Raw genomic sequence first — 17,270 nt, 5'->3', positions numbered from 1 at the left:
AGGTCAGCCACCCCACTTTGGCATCCCATCCCATCCCATCCCACCCCATCCCAGGGCTGTCTGCTGGCACTACACTTCAGGCCAGACCTTGCCACTGCTTTCAGTACCCCAAGGTGGGGAGACACAAGGGGGTGAGATGCCCAGCAGACCCTCTGGGGGTGGATGCTGTGGTCAAAGCTATTTAATGCCTTCATTAGCAGCCTAGAGGAGGGGCCAGCTGAACAGCGAAAGCTTCGTCAGGTCCTTGAACCTACCCGGCTGCACATGTCCCAACACTAAAGAAAATATAAATCAGTTGAATGCCTTGAAATTAAGTTGAGTGATAACAACTTGATGTCAGCCAAGGCTGAAATCCCCTGCTCCCTATCAGGACAACAGTCTGTGTCTCCACTGGCACAGGAAGTATTTAATCAGCAAAATTTAGATCTTTTGAGAGAGACAGATATTAAAGGGGTCAAACAGGTCGGTGTTGTCAGTGGCTACTTTGCTGCTCCATGCAAGTGGTGAGAAGCTTCCTCAGCTTCCTTCAACGCTGGGGAAAGCCAACCAGGCCTGGACGAGGCCAGAAAACACGTCTTCCCCCTCCAACTAACAACCGAACACGCTGGGTAAGAGGTCTGCTAGTCCTCAGCACAAGCAGGAGATGGGGACTAAAAGCCATCAGTTGACCAATTACTCCTTTTTTTATTAACTCACTTTGTTTTAAGGCAAAACATGACATTGAGAAATAGCTTTCATGCACTAGAGTTTACCATCTATAACGCGAGAGATGTCAAAAACAAGGATGGGTGTAAACAGGGTTCCTGCTCGCATGCGGACGGGGATTCAGAAGCAGGTTTGCCCGCTCCTGAGCGCAGGGCTGATGCCATGGCTGGGCACTGTCCCCAGCATCGGCTTCCCAAAGCAAAGCCAGCCACCGGCCAAGGACAGCCACACGACACAGCGCCACGGAGATGGATCCCCGCAAGCTGTTTTCCGGGACGATAAGGGTTAAAAAAAAAAAAAAAATACCCAAACCACACAAAAAAGCCAGCAGGCATGCCTGAAGAGGAGGATTAGAGAGAATAGGGCCATTTCTCAGCAAAGACTATGGCAACGTAAATAGAAAAGTAACATTACGCTCAAGACCGGGCCCTTTCGCTTTGCTCCTGCCCTACAATGCCACTATTGTTTTGCTGACAACTGGTAATTATCCCAAGCTGCACACACTGGTATTCCCACCCTTTAACCGGGAGGGATTTTGCTGCTGCCGACCCTCTGACACCAGCAAAAATTCACATACCACAGGGTTCAAAGGGGGGGCGGGCTGGAAAGGCTGGGCCAGCAGCACAGGGTACGTCATTTGGGGACCTCCGTTTAGTCATCCCTAAAATCCCAAGCCATTTGGGATGGGTTTGCTCCACACGACCATGCTTGGGGTTCAGGGTGCCCCAAATAGCAGGGGGTCTTTTCCCTCACCCCGAGGGAGCAGTACACATCACCACCCTGGACGAAAAAAAAAATATTCCCCTCCCAAATATCCAAGTCTGTGTGGCTTGTCCTTTCTCAGCCTGGCAGCAAAGAGGAAACTGCAAAAGAATAAATAATCCCATGGAGACATGGTTACCCTTCCCTTCTAAAAAGCTCAGGCATCCCCAGGGACCCTGGAGCCCCACGACAAGCCCCTGCTGACTGCTGCAAAGGGACTGCAATGGGCCTGAGTCGGACCCATCACTTCTCATCTATGGGATGAGGGAGTCACAGTCCCAACCTCCCCAGCCCACCAGGAGTCCGGCCCAGTGTCGGCACCAGCTCAGATAAGGCAATAAAAAAATACTGGAAACGGCCTCAGGATGGATTAAAACACTCCCAGCGTCAAAATGTAGTTTTTTGGGGTCTTTTTGCTTTTATAGGCTGGTGCATTAACGAGAAAGTCCAGAAAAAGAGCAAAAAATGACCTTTTTTTTCGGCCATGGGCTGCAGGCAGCACAGCCAAGGACAGAGCAAGGCAGGGGACACATGCAGCTGCTGAAGGACCCGGCTACAAGCACCACAACCAGCTGCTCTGGGATTTTTTTTTTTGTTGTTTTTTTGCCTTTTTTTTCCCCCCTGCACTTTAATTACACGATCGCAGAAGTTTCTTCCTAACGGGAAAGCTGGAAACTAGTTTTTCCTGCAGCAAGGCCAATTCCACAAATGCTAGCAGTGACCTGTAAAGATAAAAAAAAAAGCCCCATAAATCAGCAGAGCAACATCTTTCCTTCCTTGTAGCGTCACCGGCTTGTTTCGCTGGGGTGGGATTTTATTTGTTGTTGTTTCAAGCACCCAGGAGAAAAGAAACCGCTCCTAAACCCCACTTAACCCGTCCCAGCTGCAGAAAAAAGAAAAACCCACGTAGGCAGGAGCTACGCTATGGGACTCCGGGCAAGCTCCAGCCTGTCGCCACAGCTCCCGGCTGGGCTTTGCGAGGAACGAACCCCCCTTCTCCCAACCCTGGAGCCCCGCCAGCCCCTCGCCTAATTCAAGCGTGTGGCCGCTTGCAGGGCGGAAAGCCGGCAGCCGGAGCGCGGAGGCTCCAGCACCTCGGGGGTGAGCCCCGCCACCGGACCAGCGCCCCGCTTCGAGGGATGCTGAAGCCTGGAGGAGCTCCCAGGGTTGTGCCGGTACTCGGGTCCTCTCCATCGCTTGCTTGGCCGGAGCGGCGACACGGCTGCTGGGGAAAGATTAAACCCAGATCTTGCTCTTTAAACCGCTTTTGGTTGGAGGAGGTTGCTTTGCACCCACCTTCTCAGGGATATTGGAGCACAACGAGACGGGGGGAGCAGCAAGGAAGGGACGAAGGCTTGCACAGCTGGTGGGGGAAACACTCACCGGCCCCTCTGCGAGGAAAGCAGGGCAGGAGAAAGCCCGGAAGGGGCCGCAGGGAAAGCAGAGGAAGGACTCAAGAAGATTAAAACAATGTTATCAGCAGGTGGCTGCCCTGTGCCTCCGCGCTGCGCAGCACCCACCAACACCCCGCGGCACCCACCACCCCTCGGACGCACCCGCTGCACCCCTGAACCCAGGCACGGGCGGTGCAGCACCGCCAGCAACACTCAGAAGCAAACCGGGATCATCAAGAGATTGAACAGCAACAGATGTAAATGAAATTAATTAGATGATTAAATGAAAAGATTAAACAGCAAAATGAAAGAAACGGGAAACATTTTTACTCCCTACCCAAGCAAACTGGGTTTTACTGGTGGCCGCACAACTTTGGGTCATCAGTCCAAGCCACACCAGCAACACCCCGAGGCCAGAGAGACGCCGGCAGCTTAACAGCAATCCCAGCACAGCGACCGTTCACACAGCCGGAGCTTCGGGGATGTACGGGGAGACCCGTTTCCACCGTACGAGTCCGATTTACAGCGACACAGGCTGCCCCGAGGTCCTGGTGCGGCCAGGTGGAGCTGGTGCAACCAGGTGGGCTGTACCTGACCACGGAGCATCCCCTCAGCGCACTCCCCAAACCAGGCTTGATGCTGGGGGAGGGAGCAGAGATGCTTCACCACCAACCCACCCATCCCTGGATGGACGCTGGCTCGCCGTAATATCCCTGAGCCTGCTTTACCACCCGTCCCCCAGATTTCCCTGCCACTGGACGGAATCTAAGCAGCGGGAGCTGCCGGCAGAGCCTGGGGCAGGCGCGGGGAGCAGGGCCGGGGCTGATCCCCGAGCCCAGCCCACCTCTCCCCCTTGCCCGGCCATGCGGAGCGGCACGCATCCGGACCACCGGCCCGGGATGGAGCAGGACCCAGCCAATGCCCGCCTTACGCCGCTGCATTAATCCTGTTGCTAGGACACCCGCGGGCGAAGAAATACAACACTTGACGGATTAGCGTCTAGACTGGCTGACCTTTCCCGCCGCTCGTGAGGTGGAACCGGGGTGAAAATCGGGAGCCGTTGGCTAAAAGGAGGGGTTTTTGTAGGTTGGGTTTTTTTGTGTGTGTAGAAGGGAGCCAGGGAGGGAGGGTCACCGTTGTCGCTGAAAGAGCCATTTCAGTACCTGCCGCCGGAGAGGGATGTGCAGGAGACAGACCCGGGTCTTGCAACCTGCTGCCAAGCCCAGGCTTTGCCCAGCAACCCAGCCGACAAAAGCGCCTTTCATGAGAGGGGACGATGTCAACTCCGCAATTAGCAGGGGAAAAGAAAAAAAGAGCCGAAAGAAGATTATTACCTCCAGCAGTTGCCTCTGGGGGCCCCTCGCAAATGGTTTCGTTAACTCTTTCAGCTGAGCCCAAGGAGGAGAAGGTGGGGAAGGAGCCACCAATGTCAGCAGCAGCCGGTGGCAACCAAGCGAGCGATGCCTCTGTCCCCGAGCTCTGATGCTGGACAGGACCCAGCAGCAACCAGACCACCACCCTCTCGCGTCCCAGCTGGGAGGGAACCACGCTATCTCCAGCCCAACATATCAGATGCTGACCTCGGCGGGTGGCATTCTCGCTCAAGCCATCGAGCAGCCGCAGGGTAAACCCTTCCGCCTCCTGCCTCGTCGAGCAACGCGACGGAGAGCCCGTCCCAGCACGCTGGGTACCACACACGGGGGGGATGCCAGGGCTTCCCCACACCCTCCACCTTCATGGCCTGATGTCTCCAACTCCCCACCAAAAAGACGCAACAGCTTGTTAAATAAAAAACTTTTTTATCAGATGGTGCCCTGGTTACCTGGTGGGAGAAGGTTAGAAACCTCCCTCCAGGCATCTTTCTGACACCAAAACCTAAACCCCACAGCTCTCCTTTTGCCACCTCCCATGGGTCATGTAGAGGAGAGCAGCTCACCCTGACAGTGCCACTGTCCCCTACCCCAGGGGCATTGCCTGATGCAAGTCATCCCTGCAAAAAGCCATCGGGCGAGCAAATCCCCAGGCTGGCCTCCAGTGCTTTTGGCAGGCAAGATGCCAACCTGAGTGTGGTCACAGGATGGGGACGTGTGGGGACAGCTCGCCGTTCTGCCAGGAGTGGCCCAGTGACCGCCGCTTTCCAGGCTCACCGCGGGGCTGTGGCTCTCACTCCTGAGGAGCCAGCTCTGGCTTCCCCACTCCCCCACGATGCCCTTCAGGGCTGGAGTGCTAGGTCTGTCCCCACACAGTGATTAACAGCAAGCTCTGGGTGCAGAGGTCCCCACAGCAGCTGCAGAAATAACAACGGGTTAATCAAGTCGTACATTAAAAGCCAAAAACCACACATGTGCTGCTACCACGTACCTTCCTCCATCCACAAAGTCAGGGACTTTCTCCCACTCCCCAATATTCAAGACCATTTACTACCAGCCAACACCGTTGCAGGTTTCTACTCCACCACCTCTCACCTATCAGTGCCTCCTCTGAGCATCAGCTCTCAGCAGGGCAGGGCACATCTTCCCGGAGGACAGCAGCACTGCTGCTCCACACACATTGGTACCCAAGGGATGAGGAGCGTGGCTGGAGGACAGGAGAGCCACTGAGAGCATCCCACTGATGGCAGAGAAGAGATGGAGCCACAGGGTGAGGTGGAGCCCCCCATCAGTTGCAGAAGATGCTGCCTCCAGGCTGCACAAGCAGCTGGAGAGATGCGCAGGACGCTCTCGGAATCGGTTCATCTTCCTCGATAAGGCGCGGGGAGCTGAGCCATCTGGTCCGTGCCTGCGCTGGATCAGGCCTCACCTGGCATCTCCCAGGAGGGCAATGGCCACGCTGTGTTCTCCTGCCAGGGCTCCAGGGAGGGACACCCCACTCCCGACGCGGTGGGTGATAATCTCCTTAGAGAACACAGGGTCTCCTGGTTCCACGAGCCCTCGTCCCCTCCCCAGGGCGAACGGAGCGCCAGTTCATCTCGTGAGCCAGGCAAGGCAGTTATTAATCACGAGCACGTGCTAACGAAGGCTGGATTGAAGGCTTACGGTCTTGGCACGTGGGAGAGTAGCCACTACAAGCCCTTCTCCTGTTTCAGGACCCAGCTGGGGACGCTGGCACCAGTGAGAGTGTAACACAAAGTGTCCCGGGGCTCCGGGTCACCCATGGGTCCTGGGTCTGGGCAAGCCTGTCCCCTTGCCGCAGCACAGCCCCTCAAAAGGAAGGAGGGACTGCGGATACAGGTACTGCATCCCTGGAGACGGCGCTGAGAGCGGGTGGGCATCCGAGGGAGGCTCCCCGGGAGGGAGTGGGGAGATGACCCCATGCTGGGGTTTGTCAGGGAACCTCAGGAGTGGCTTCCATCCCCAGACCAGGCTGGCTGTGTGGGTGCCCACTTCCGAGGCTGAGTCCAGGGTCTCCATCCGCACCCAGCCCCATGCTGAGGTTTCCCCAAGATGAGGGTCCTGGCCCCTCTGGAGACCATTTCAGGGCCAGAGGGGAACGATCGAGACAAAAAGATGCCTGTGCAGCCTGGTTTAGAGCAAGACAGGACGCCATTTCACCTTCACCCTCACACACTGGTGGGTGCCTTGCTACCCTGACTCACGTGCATCACCCCCCTAACCTGGACCATAGGTGCTTAGGGGAGGGGTCCACGTCACCCCTTCCCTGGGGACCCTGTTAATCCCGCTGCTGGCAGGCGCAGCAGAACACCCCAGCAACACCCATCTCACCAGAGGCACCAGTCCCACACTGGCATCAGGGGGAAGCCCATGGCTTCTGGCAGCCCCTTGCCTTCCCCCATCCCACATCGCTGTCCATTTAATAAATAAATATATATAAATAATACAACCTATTGTAAATCAGAACGAACACGGAGCCCCAGTCCAGCAGCGGCAGCCTGGCACCCGCCGGCAGGAGCGACGGCCAAAGCCTCCTGCACCCAACAAACACGGATCTCCTTGCCTTGCCCTCCTGGGAGATGCACCCCGATGCGGCACTGCCTGAGCCAGGCTGGAGGGAAAGCGGACGGGACCCAGGCCACCATCCACGGCGTGGGCGCAGCCGCCAGCTTATCTGGGGTTATCAGAAAGGTGCTGTTTATCCAAAAGTCAACAATCCCCGACTCAATTAAGTTACAGACTAACGAGGAGGCTGGAAAAAAAATAATTTGTTTGACTACAGCTTTTACTGGAGGGGAGGCAGGTGGCTTACTTCTGAATTATAAAATTAGAGATAGCTTCAAGGGCTGTCAGGCTGACAGAGATTTATGCCAGTGGGGATGGTGGGGAGAGCATGGGGATGGTGGGGAGAGCATGGGGATGGTGGGGAGAGCATGGGGATGGTGACACTGGGCTAGTGAGCTGCAGAATCCAGGTGCCCTGGCTGCTATTCTGACCCCAGGCTGTTCGAACAGCCTCCCACAACCTGGGGACAGGGTCAGAGGAACAGGCCGACCTTCCAGTCCCCTGGGAGTGGCAAACCAGCACATCGAGTTTGGGAATAAAATAAAAATACAATAAAATCCACTAATGAGCAATTTCCATCTTAGAAAATGGCTGGGAGGCGATGCCAAAAAAAGCAATAAAAATTCCACAAAAGCAACCTTTTCAACTGAAAACCAGCAGACACGGGATGTTCCGGACCAGATGTTGCTCGCTGAGAAAGCCCCCAGTGCTGGGGATGCTCCTGCCAAACAGCGTGGCCGGTCAAAGCCGGGAGCACAGCAAGTCTCCAGAGCCTTGTCCCCGGAGCAGCCCCATCCTGCAGCCCTGGACCAGGGGTTCATGCTCCCCCTCCAACCTCCAGCACTTCCCAGGAGGCAAAAGCCACCCCACTTCTGGTTTGTGAGAGCCATCCCTTCACCCCCAAAGGGTTTATCAACTGTGCCTCAAGGCCACCGAGGTTTTTTGGCCTGCTCTCGCACACGCTGGCTGGGAAGGAAATCAAGCAGAGACACAGAAAACACGACGCCGAGACGTGGAATTATGTGGGCAGAGCTGGCAAATGCACCCAGCACCGCCGAGGCAACCCACCGGCCGTGCCACCAAGCTGCCGTCCACCTCGCAGGCAACCCTGCTCCTGGTCTCCAGGAGGGATGTGGGACACCAGGCTGCAACGTCGCAACAAGATACCCAATGGCTTGCTCTTTAACGAAGGCTTCTCGCTCATTAGTAGTGGAGCCAAGCTTTCCAAGCACAGGAGATGGCCTCACAAGTGCAGGAGCAACTCTGCATTAGCCCAAATCCGGATGGACAGCCCACAGAGTCTATATGCCATGAGTTTCCTAGTTTCTGCTGGTTCCCACCCCCACCGTGTCCTTCCAGTTCTTTGCTCGCTCCCACCCGACACAACGCATTTTTGCCCTCGAGCCCGCTCCAGCTCTCCCCACGCCCACAGCCTCCGCTCTCACGTTTCTCCCACTGGCTCCAAATCCACATTAAGGCAACGCCGGAAGCCCCCATTAGCTGTACAAATGTCCAAATCATTTTCTAATCCCTTTGAGCTCCTTGTTTCAATTATATCTTTGGCAACAAGCTCTCTAGGCTAATCAAGTCCTACATTAAAAGCCAAAAACCACACATGTGCTGCTACCACGTACCTTTCTCCATCCACAAAGTCAGGGACTTTCTCCCACTCCTCTATATTCAAGGCCAACACCGTTGCAGGTTTCTACTCCACCACCTCTCACCTATCAGTGCCTCCTCTGAGCATCAGCTCTCAGCAGGGCAGGGCACGTCTTCCCAGAGGACAGCAGCACCGCTGCTCCACCCACATTGGTACCCAAGGGATGAGGAGCGTGGCTGGAGGACAGGAGAGCCACTGAGAGCGTCCCACTGATGGCAGAGCAGAGATGGAGCCACGGGGTGAAGTGGAGCCCTCCATCCATTCCAGGAGATGCTGCCTCCAGGCTGCGCAAGCAGCCAGAGCGATGCGCAGGACGCTCTTGGAAAGGGTTCATCTCCAGCACTTTCTCAAATGTCATCAGATACGCTAGAAGATCGTTAAAATGCTTTATTAATCCCATACCTCTGGTCTGCTGATACACATCCGATACTTAATCCCAGATGTCTCCTTCAGCGCTTTGAACTCTCTACCGAAATGCCAGAATTAATTCTTTTCTTGGTAAACTATCAGAGTTTGGAAGAGACACAGTGCACTCGCTGGGATTGTTATTTAAGGGTTTAGAGCATCATCCCGAACAGCCACCGCAGACCAGACTGGCGCAGGAGAGAAGCCAGCACTGCACACACCCAACAACAGCAAGAGCAGTAAAGTCCAGGCAAGTCCTCACCGGCAAACCCACGCTGCAGCCCCTGCCAGCCCCCCGTGAGCAGTTCGCAAGGCTCCGTCCCTCCTTCATCTCCTCCAGCTCCCCCTCTCCATGTGTCCTCCAAGAAACATCGCCCTCTGCAAAGCAGCCCCAAGCTCAGAGCATCTCTCGAGGCAGGGAAGCATTAGCTGGAATAACACGGGAAGGTTGCCGGCAGATGGACGATCTTCTCCCTCTGCTCTCCAGACATGGGGCAAGCACCCCTCCTTGAGTCCACCTTCCTGGTACATCTCTCCTGGCTGAACAGGGCTCTGCGTGGACCTTACTGAATTGGAGAGCTGCTTGGGCCGTACTGAGCCGGTTAATGTGGATGCCTGTGTCACAGCCATGGGAGACCAGGGACACCCCAGGCAGCAGGAGGGAGCCCAGGTGAGAAGCATGAGTACTCCAGCACAGGAAGGACGCACTGTTGGGCCGCACACCAGCATGGACCACGGGGCTTCCCACGCAGGAATCTCAGATCCCCATCCTCTCACAAGGAAGGGGGTATGCCCTTAGCGGGGTAACCTAAACTAAGACTGCAAACGAGAGCGGGAGCAGGTAGAAAGCTTGGCCAGCAGGTCGAGGGAGGGGATTCTCCCCCGCTGCTCCACTCTCCTGAGACCCCAACTGGAGCACTGCGTCCAGCTCCATGCTCCCCAGCACAGAAAACATGTGGACCTGTTAGAGAGGGTCCACAGGCTATGAAAATGATCCAAGGGCTGGAACACCTCTCCTGTGAAGAAAAGCTATGAGAGTTGGCGTTGCTCAGCCTGGAGAACAGAAGGCTCCAGGGAGATCGTATTGTGGCCTTTCAGTACATAAACGGAGCTTACAAGAAAGACAGAGTGAGACATTTTAGCAAGGCCTGCAGTGACAGGACATGGGGCAATGGTTTTAAATCAAGATGGTAGGTTTAAACTGGGGGTAAGGAAGAAATGATTTTATGATGAAGGTGGCGAGACACAGCAACAGCTTGCCCAGAGAAGCTGTGGATGCCCCATCACTGAAAGTGTTCAAGGTCACATTGGACAGGACTTTGAGCAACCTGACCTTGTGCAAGATGTCCTTGCCCATGGCAGGGGGGGTGGACAAGGTGATCTCCAAAGGCGCCTTCCAACCCACACCATTCTGTGATTCTATGATAAAGCAATAGCAGGTAAATTAGTAAGACTGCAGACGCACGAGGGCAAGACGCCTTGGGCTTCCACAGAAGAGCAGGTTTCCCTATGTGCCTGGGAGCTTCGTCCCAGAGCTGCTGCGATAAGACCCAGCTGTGCCAGAGGACACAACAGTGGCATCCCATGGCACAAGCTCAGGTGAGAAAAGCCCTCCCTGGCTACCCTGAAGGACCGAAGGCAGACCTCAGCTCCACCAGCCACCCCTCGGGCTGCCCAGGAGGCTGGTCTGCAAACAGCAGCAGACACATCACCCGTGCGCCCGGGTTCTCAGCATCCTCTGCAGGCTCCGCACCCAGGGGAGGATGCGGCTCCGGATCAGTCCTCACCGCCTGTGCTTGCTCCCTGCCCCACACGCTCCTGCCTCCTTAAAAAGAAGCTGTGACATCCCCCCACTAGAGAAAAGACTCTTTCCCAGCAGCACAGTTATCTGCCTGGGTTTTTTTAAGCCTTGCGATAGCGCTTGCACTGGGATTGCAAAATGTGTTCCTCTGCCTTTCTCAAGTGCTCAGGTTTGCTATTTAAGAGCACCCAAATTATATCGACATAAACACTGTAAGACGAGGTTATTCCAGCTACAGGACAGAATAAATAAGCAGCAATGCCACAAAGAGGCTGCATTTCAGGGCAGAAACCCCACTTCTTCAGGTTCTGGCTGTGTATGTGTGCAGGATCTTCCAGCGGCCACCGGGAAAAGCAGCTCGTCTCCTCATCCTCCCAGGGACGTGCACCAGCAGGAGGGAAGCTCCCAGGCACCCATGACCATGCAGAGTTAGGAGAGAGACGTGGGCTGCTCCCTTTCCCCACGTGGAAACCTAAAATCAAGTCAGAGTTCTGGGAGAAGGATGCTGTGGATGGACTGAGTTCACGTACAGAGCTGCAAAACCACCGAGAAAATTAGGATTGGGGCTTGAAATTGTTGCTTGCCTCACGGGATATGAAAACAACTCCTGCCTGGGAGTGCAGCTGCTCTGCAGGACTGCTCAGACTCTTTTTAAAATTGAGTTTCCAGCCCCAAAGTGCCATCCGAGCATGGCCGCTTCACGTCCTCAGGATGGGCGGGAGGGATGCGATCCTTCTGCCAGGGGATGGACCAGGAGCCCCGGGAGCATCCAGTGGTGCTGCAGGGAGACATCCACAGGCTCGGTTCGTTCCAGCTGCCAGCAGCCCGGGGCGGCTCTCCCTGCCTACCACCTCCCACAGCAAGTGAGCAGTGGCTCAGATAAGGTTTTGCAAACAGAAGTCCTGCCAGCTGATAAGGAGATGAAGAGCCCGCAGAGCCTCTTGAGCAAAGCATCCTCCCCTGTTGCACCAGCCCAAGCGATGCTGTCAGAGCTGAGAGGTGCCAACTCTCCCCAAGCTGAACTCGGTGGGTGCTGCCCATGGCCGATTCCCCACAGCCCTCCTCCCAGTCTTTAGCAGAAATCCTTAAAATAATGTTTGCAAAAGCTCCGATCCACCTGTCAAAAATCCCCAGGCGCCGATGCCAAAGCAGTTCTGTCACAGGCTGTAAATCGCTTTGCAGGGCACCCGTGTCATCTCCGAAGGCACGTGCTTGTGAGGAATCCCAGCCATTGAGACCGAAGAGCCACTGAAGGCGGAAATAAAGTCAGGCACGAGCCTCTACGCCAGCAGCAAGCGGCTCCAGCACCTGCTATATTTAACAGCATGAGGCCGCAGCTCAGCTTCCCAGGTGCTGCCTGCATCCTCCTCATCATCACCAGCTGAGATCTGGGGGTGCCAGCCCACGCCAGCCCCAGCTGATGCAGAGAAACTCAGCCCGAGAGAAGATGAATGAAATCAGGCCGTCTGTACCATCTGATTGGGGCGACCCTGGCCAGCCTTGTAAATCCTTAGTGGTGGGGATCCCCCATCTCCAGGGACGTGCCCCAGCGTTGTCCCTCATCCTGGGAACGAGGATTTCTCCAGTGTCTGACCCAGCCCAGGCTGCTGCCCCATGCACGGGGTACACCCGCAGCCCTGTATGGTCACCATTCCCCCCGTGCTCCCAGGACCAGTCCCACAGGAGCATCCCCGCAGCATCCCCATCCCCTGTGTGGCTACGTGCCCTTGGTGAGGAATCCCACAGATCTGGTGATAAGAGCTAAGACCAGCTGTTGGCAGCTAAGCCCCCAAATTTGCAAGGCAGGCAGATAAACAGAAAGGTTATCTCCATGCCAGGACGGCCTTCAGAGCAAACATTCCCCAGGAGCCATCACAAAGGAGGGCTGGCAGAACAGGCCCTGCAGTCCTTGGACATTGAACCAAGGGAAGGAGAAAAAAAAAAAAGAAAACCACACAGAAAGAAAGGAAAAAAAGTCACACCAACCCTCTTGCAAATTCTTTCAAAACCCGATTCGCAGCCTGCCTTTGGGAGACGGCCAAGTCAGCTGGGTGAAACGGGCACCTCCCTGCCAGTGGTGACCGGCGCCGGCGGTGCTTCCCCGACGTTTAACCCCTCTGCGTGCCACGTGAAACCTCCTTGGGGTCCCCAAAGGTGTGGGTGGGTACAGCTTCAGCTTGGCAAGGGGTCCTGGCCAGCCCCACGTGCCCAATGCCGAGCTGGGGAGCCGGGATGCTGGTGGAGAGTGGGCTGGGAAGGGCACGGGTAGCTCTGAGTAGTCATTGTGAAACCAGCTCCCGGCCCTCCAGCTCAGTTCGGCCGTGCTGGATGGTCTCCAGAGACCTAAAATAGACAATTCAGGATTTCACATGGGAATGATGTTCCCATCTCTAGAGACCTCCAAGGGGAGCTTTGTTCCTGCGGTCCCTGGGGAGGCACCCACGCCATGGAAAGCTGCGTCACAAACCCAGCCCGGGGCACTTCGAGAACTTCTCCGAGTGTTCCCAGACACGCTCTGGGAGTGCTGGGCATCCCCACCATGGAGCCAGCCTCCGTGCAGCCATGCCCGAGCTGTTCCTAGATGACACGAAGCCTTGCTCCAGTAAATAATCCACCGATTTCACGGCCCAGCGCCTGTCCGACTTCCAGCTCGCCCGTACCGCGGGCAGCCACTTACCAACACATCCCGCCCAGCCCACGATGACAGAGAGGACCACAAGCCATTGCTGGCATGCTGACAACGCTCAGCGCAAGCAGAAGACAACCAGAACATCACCCCCGGAGGAAAGCCACCCTCGCCTGGTTCTGGATGATGGCTTGCAGCTCAGCTGCTTTTGCGGACGGGGCTCCTGGGACAGAAGCGGGGTTGGGGGCTCCCCGTGTCGGCCGTGGCTCTCTCCGCCACCTCGCGCCGGGCACGCATCCAGAGACCGGCTGCAAGGGGAGGAGGGCTTCCAAACCGGCTTGGCAGCCGGGAGGAAGCTTCCCCGGCGGGGAGGTAAAGTTCACCAAGAAAACAGGCAGCTCGTGCTCTCAGGCAGTGGGAGAACTAACTCGCGTGCCCCGTGGGGAAAGAAGGGCTGGAAAGCTGAGTCAGCGCTGAATTCCCCTCTCCCAGGGCATGAGGAGCTTCAGAGGAGATGGGGAACTTCAGAGGAGATGGGGGGGCTGTTCTGCCGAGCCCCGAAGGCAGGGGAAAGCCGGCGAGTGGCATGGGAGGTGTGGCATCCCTGGGGCAAGCGCCCGTGGCTCCCTACGGCTCGCAACGCTTCCAAGGACACGCAGTCACGGGGGGGACTTCTGCAGGAACTGCCAACACGTGGAGCACGGCCGATTTGGGGTGACACCCTCCCGTCTGTCCCACAGCCAGAGCGCTCCGGACAAACCCCCCGCACCCCGGTAAAGCCCCCGCGCACACCCCTCCTTGGCATCTCTCTCGGGGGTTGCCCGGCACAGCGTTACCCCGCCATCCTTCCCCAGACCCCCTCGACGAGACGGGGCACACGGGACCCCAACCCTGCCACCGTCAGCAGCCACGGTGGACGCGGCCGTTGAAGGGGTGCGTGGTGGGGGTGGGGAACACCCCCCCCCACCCCTCACTGAGGACCACGGGCCGGCGCAGCATTCGGGGAGACGCGACCCTACGCCTGCTGGGGAGCGGGGCTGCCTTCGCACCGCATCCCTGAGGGCGGGGGGCTTCGGGACAGAGAGGGGGTCCGGGACCCCGGGAACGGCGGCAGGGACCCCCCCCCCAATCTCCCCAGCATCCCGCGCACGTTACCGGGCTCCTGGGCAGCGGCGGGGACCAGCAGGACAAAGAGCCCGAGCAGCAGCCGCCGAGGGGGGCACCTGCGGGAAGGGAAGCAGAGAGCGAGGGGGTTACCCAGCCGCCGGTGCGACCCCCGCCCGCGGGTTCCCCGGCACCTCGGGGGTCCCCGCGCTATCCGGGTACCCCTCGGCGCTCCCGTTGCACCGGAGTTCTCCGCGAACCCCAGCTGCGGGGTCCGCCGGGTCCCCCCCTCCCCGGTATACCGGTGCCCCCCAGCCCCGTCGCTCACCCTGGGCGCATGGTGCCCGCTCGGTGCCGGCAGCGCGGCTCGGCTCGGCCCGGGGAGGGGAAGGAGAGGACGGAGGGGAGGGGAGGGGAGGGGAGGGGAGGGGAGGGGAGGGGAGGGGAGGGGAGGGGAGGGGAGGGGCGACCCGCCCCGGGCTGGCGGCGGAGCGGGAGCGGCGGGGCCGGTGCTCAGCCCGCCCCCAGACCCCGGTGCCGGGGCTCGCACGGCCGCTGAGCTCCGGGAGGGGGGTCGGGGACACCCCCCCGGGGCTCCCCCGCCAGCCGGTGTGCGGGGGGCACGGCGCGGATCTCTCCCCAGGGAGCATCCCCTCGCCCCCCCCAGGGAGCATCCCCTGGCTCCCCCAGGGAGCATCCCCTCGCCCCCCCCAGGGAGCATCCCCTCACCTCCCCCAAGGAGCATCCCCTCGCCCCCCCCAAGGAGCATCCCCTGGCTCCCCCAGGGAGCATCCCCTCGCCCCCAAAGGGTACCGGAGGGCCGGACCTGCCCCGGCATCGCCTGCTCCACCGCCGAGCCCGCGGGTTTCTCTGCAGGAGGGGGTGAATCAGCGGGCTGAGCTCCTTCCCACTCCTCTCCCCTACCCAAGCCCCGGGGGCACCCAGCGGGGAAGGAAGGGTGCTCCCGCCTGGGCACCCCACATCCTCCTCTCCTGGCCCTTCCCTACCCCAGCAGCCCCTCGCTGCTCCCTGCTGCGTGTGGGGGGCTGGGAACCCCACCAGCCCTCCCCTGCTGCTCTAGCTGTTCCTGTGATGAATCCGGCCCAGCACGGCAGGACGGGGGGCCCGGGGGGCCCCTGGGCACCCTCCCGGGACAGCCCGTGCTGGGGGGCCGGAGCACCGGCAGCGCACCTCACCTCACCTCTCCCATGCAGGGAAAGGGGTTATTCCACCTCCTCCCCTTACCCCCAGCTTTCACCTCCCTCCAGCCCCGCGGAGGGCAGGATAATCCCCACGAAACCTGCCACACCTCGCTCTGTCTTCCGCAGCGTTTTAGTGCCCCGCGGCAAGCAAGCTTCTGAAATCCAAGCCCTGGAAACTTCCAGGGTATCTAGAAGTGATTCACGGATGGCAGAGGCGGTGTTTAGTCTGAGCCACGGTTTGGATCTAGCAGAATAAACCACGACATCCTGCTGCTCGGCTCCGTGCCCGCGGAGGTGCACGCTATCGATATCCGTCTTTTAGCTGTAAATCTTTTAACCGCGCCTTGCCCCGCCGAGCCAAAGGCAGCCCCTCGGCACGACCCCGGTCTGAGAGCGATGAATAGACACCGAAGCCGTCTTTTGTTTGGGTGCAGAACGATTTCACGCAGTCGGGACTGTTAAATTCACTCTTTCCCAGCTGGATGCTGAGTGATTTACCGCCCCTTTCTCCTCCCGCAGCTGGATTCCTTTCCTCCAGGTAGACGCTGAAGTGCGTTGCCCGAGTACCTGGGCTGCACAAAAGGCAACACGTGGCAGCCCTGAGTCACCGGGCTGCCATTTCACGCAGGGTTTTTCGCGGGGTGGATGGGCTGCAGGAGGAGTCGTGGTGGTGCTGGGCCCGGGGAGCGCGGAGCAAGTGGGAGGAGAGTCCCGGGGCAAGGATGGTGCTTGGAAAAAATCCTGAAAACAGAAAATGATCCTCCCTGATAGCTGCGGTGTCTTCAAAGCGAGCCGGCTTTTAATGGGCTTGGTGGGAGCGGGCAGGTAAATGCTCCTGCGGGGTGGGAGAGGCCACAGGCAGCTGCTCCGGGCATGGCTCTAGCTCAGCGTGGAAACGCGGCGCTGGCCCTTCCTATCGCTGCCAGCACCACACGGGCCAGGAGGTGCCAACGCGGCCGGGGCCACCCCAACCACCCTCCCGGACCTTCCCACACAGCCACCGAGAGCAGAGATGTTATCGCTGGGTGCTGCGAGCCAGGTGCAGGTGAACCCCAACCTGCGCCCAGGTGCAGGTGAACCCCGACGTCCTCCTCTCCGCACCTCTGGGCTCTGCCCAGGCAGGCTGCGCTCCCCCAGCTCCCGCTGCGCTTCTTCGCCGGGGAGAGACACGGGGCAGGTTCAAGCCCACCCTCCTGCTTTTCCTGTGCCTTGCCAGAGGGTCTCTGCCCCAGCGCCGGCCCCACCGCCGTGGGGCCGTCTCCCCCCAGCAGACCTCCACGCAAAGCGCCTGGCTGACACCGGGGCAGTTTCCCATCGTAAAATATCCTCCTGCTGTGCTTTAAAGTTCGAGAGCCACGAAGGACAGATAATGAGGCTCATCTTTTCCCAAGCAAACAAACAGTGCCCGCCGCAGGGGGGGACACGCTGCCAGGGAGGCAGCTCTTTCGAAAGCCGACCAAATGGAAACCAGCGGTGCTCTGACGGTGGCTCGGTCGCTCGCAGCCGCGACTTCCCAAACCCCAGCCAAAAAGGCCCTTCTGCCCCGCAGGCTTCAAGCTCCAGCAAAGCTTTGGCATTTTTCATCTCTGCACGGCTCCTCCAGGGTCCCGCTGTCCCCCCTGCCCCTGCGCCTGGCTCCCACCCGCTCCCTCCCA

At 58.6% G+C, this 17,270-nt stretch overlaps 1 protein-coding gene across 1 annotated transcript in view; it reads right to left on the bottom strand.

The window, feature by feature from the left end:
* COL18A1 (collagen type XVIII alpha 1 chain) overlaps positions 1-14,800 on the bottom strand; it is a 41,122-nt gene extending 26,322 nt beyond the window's left edge. The window contains exons 1-2 of the mRNA XM_075430135.1: positions 14,742-14,800; positions 14,465-14,532 (exon numbers count right to left, since the gene is read on the bottom strand). Of these exons, the coding sequence (XP_075286250.1) occupies positions 14,465-14,532; positions 14,742-14,752 (79 nt within the window). The 5' untranslated portion in view covers positions 14,753-14,800. The remainder of the gene's footprint in view (positions 1-14,464; positions 14,533-14,741) is intronic.
* Between the last annotated feature and the right edge of the window lie 2,470 nt (positions 14,801-17,270).

This window comes from Opisthocomus hoazin, chromosome 9 (genome assembly GCF_030867145.1).
Source record: "Opisthocomus hoazin isolate bOpiHoa1 chromosome 9, bOpiHoa1.hap1, whole genome shotgun sequence".
NCBI classification, from domain to species: Eukaryota; Metazoa; Chordata; class Aves; order Opisthocomiformes; family Opisthocomidae; genus Opisthocomus; species Opisthocomus hoazin.
Note: the sequence above shows the minus strand (reverse complement) of the source record. Positions and strands in the feature narration are given on the sequence as shown.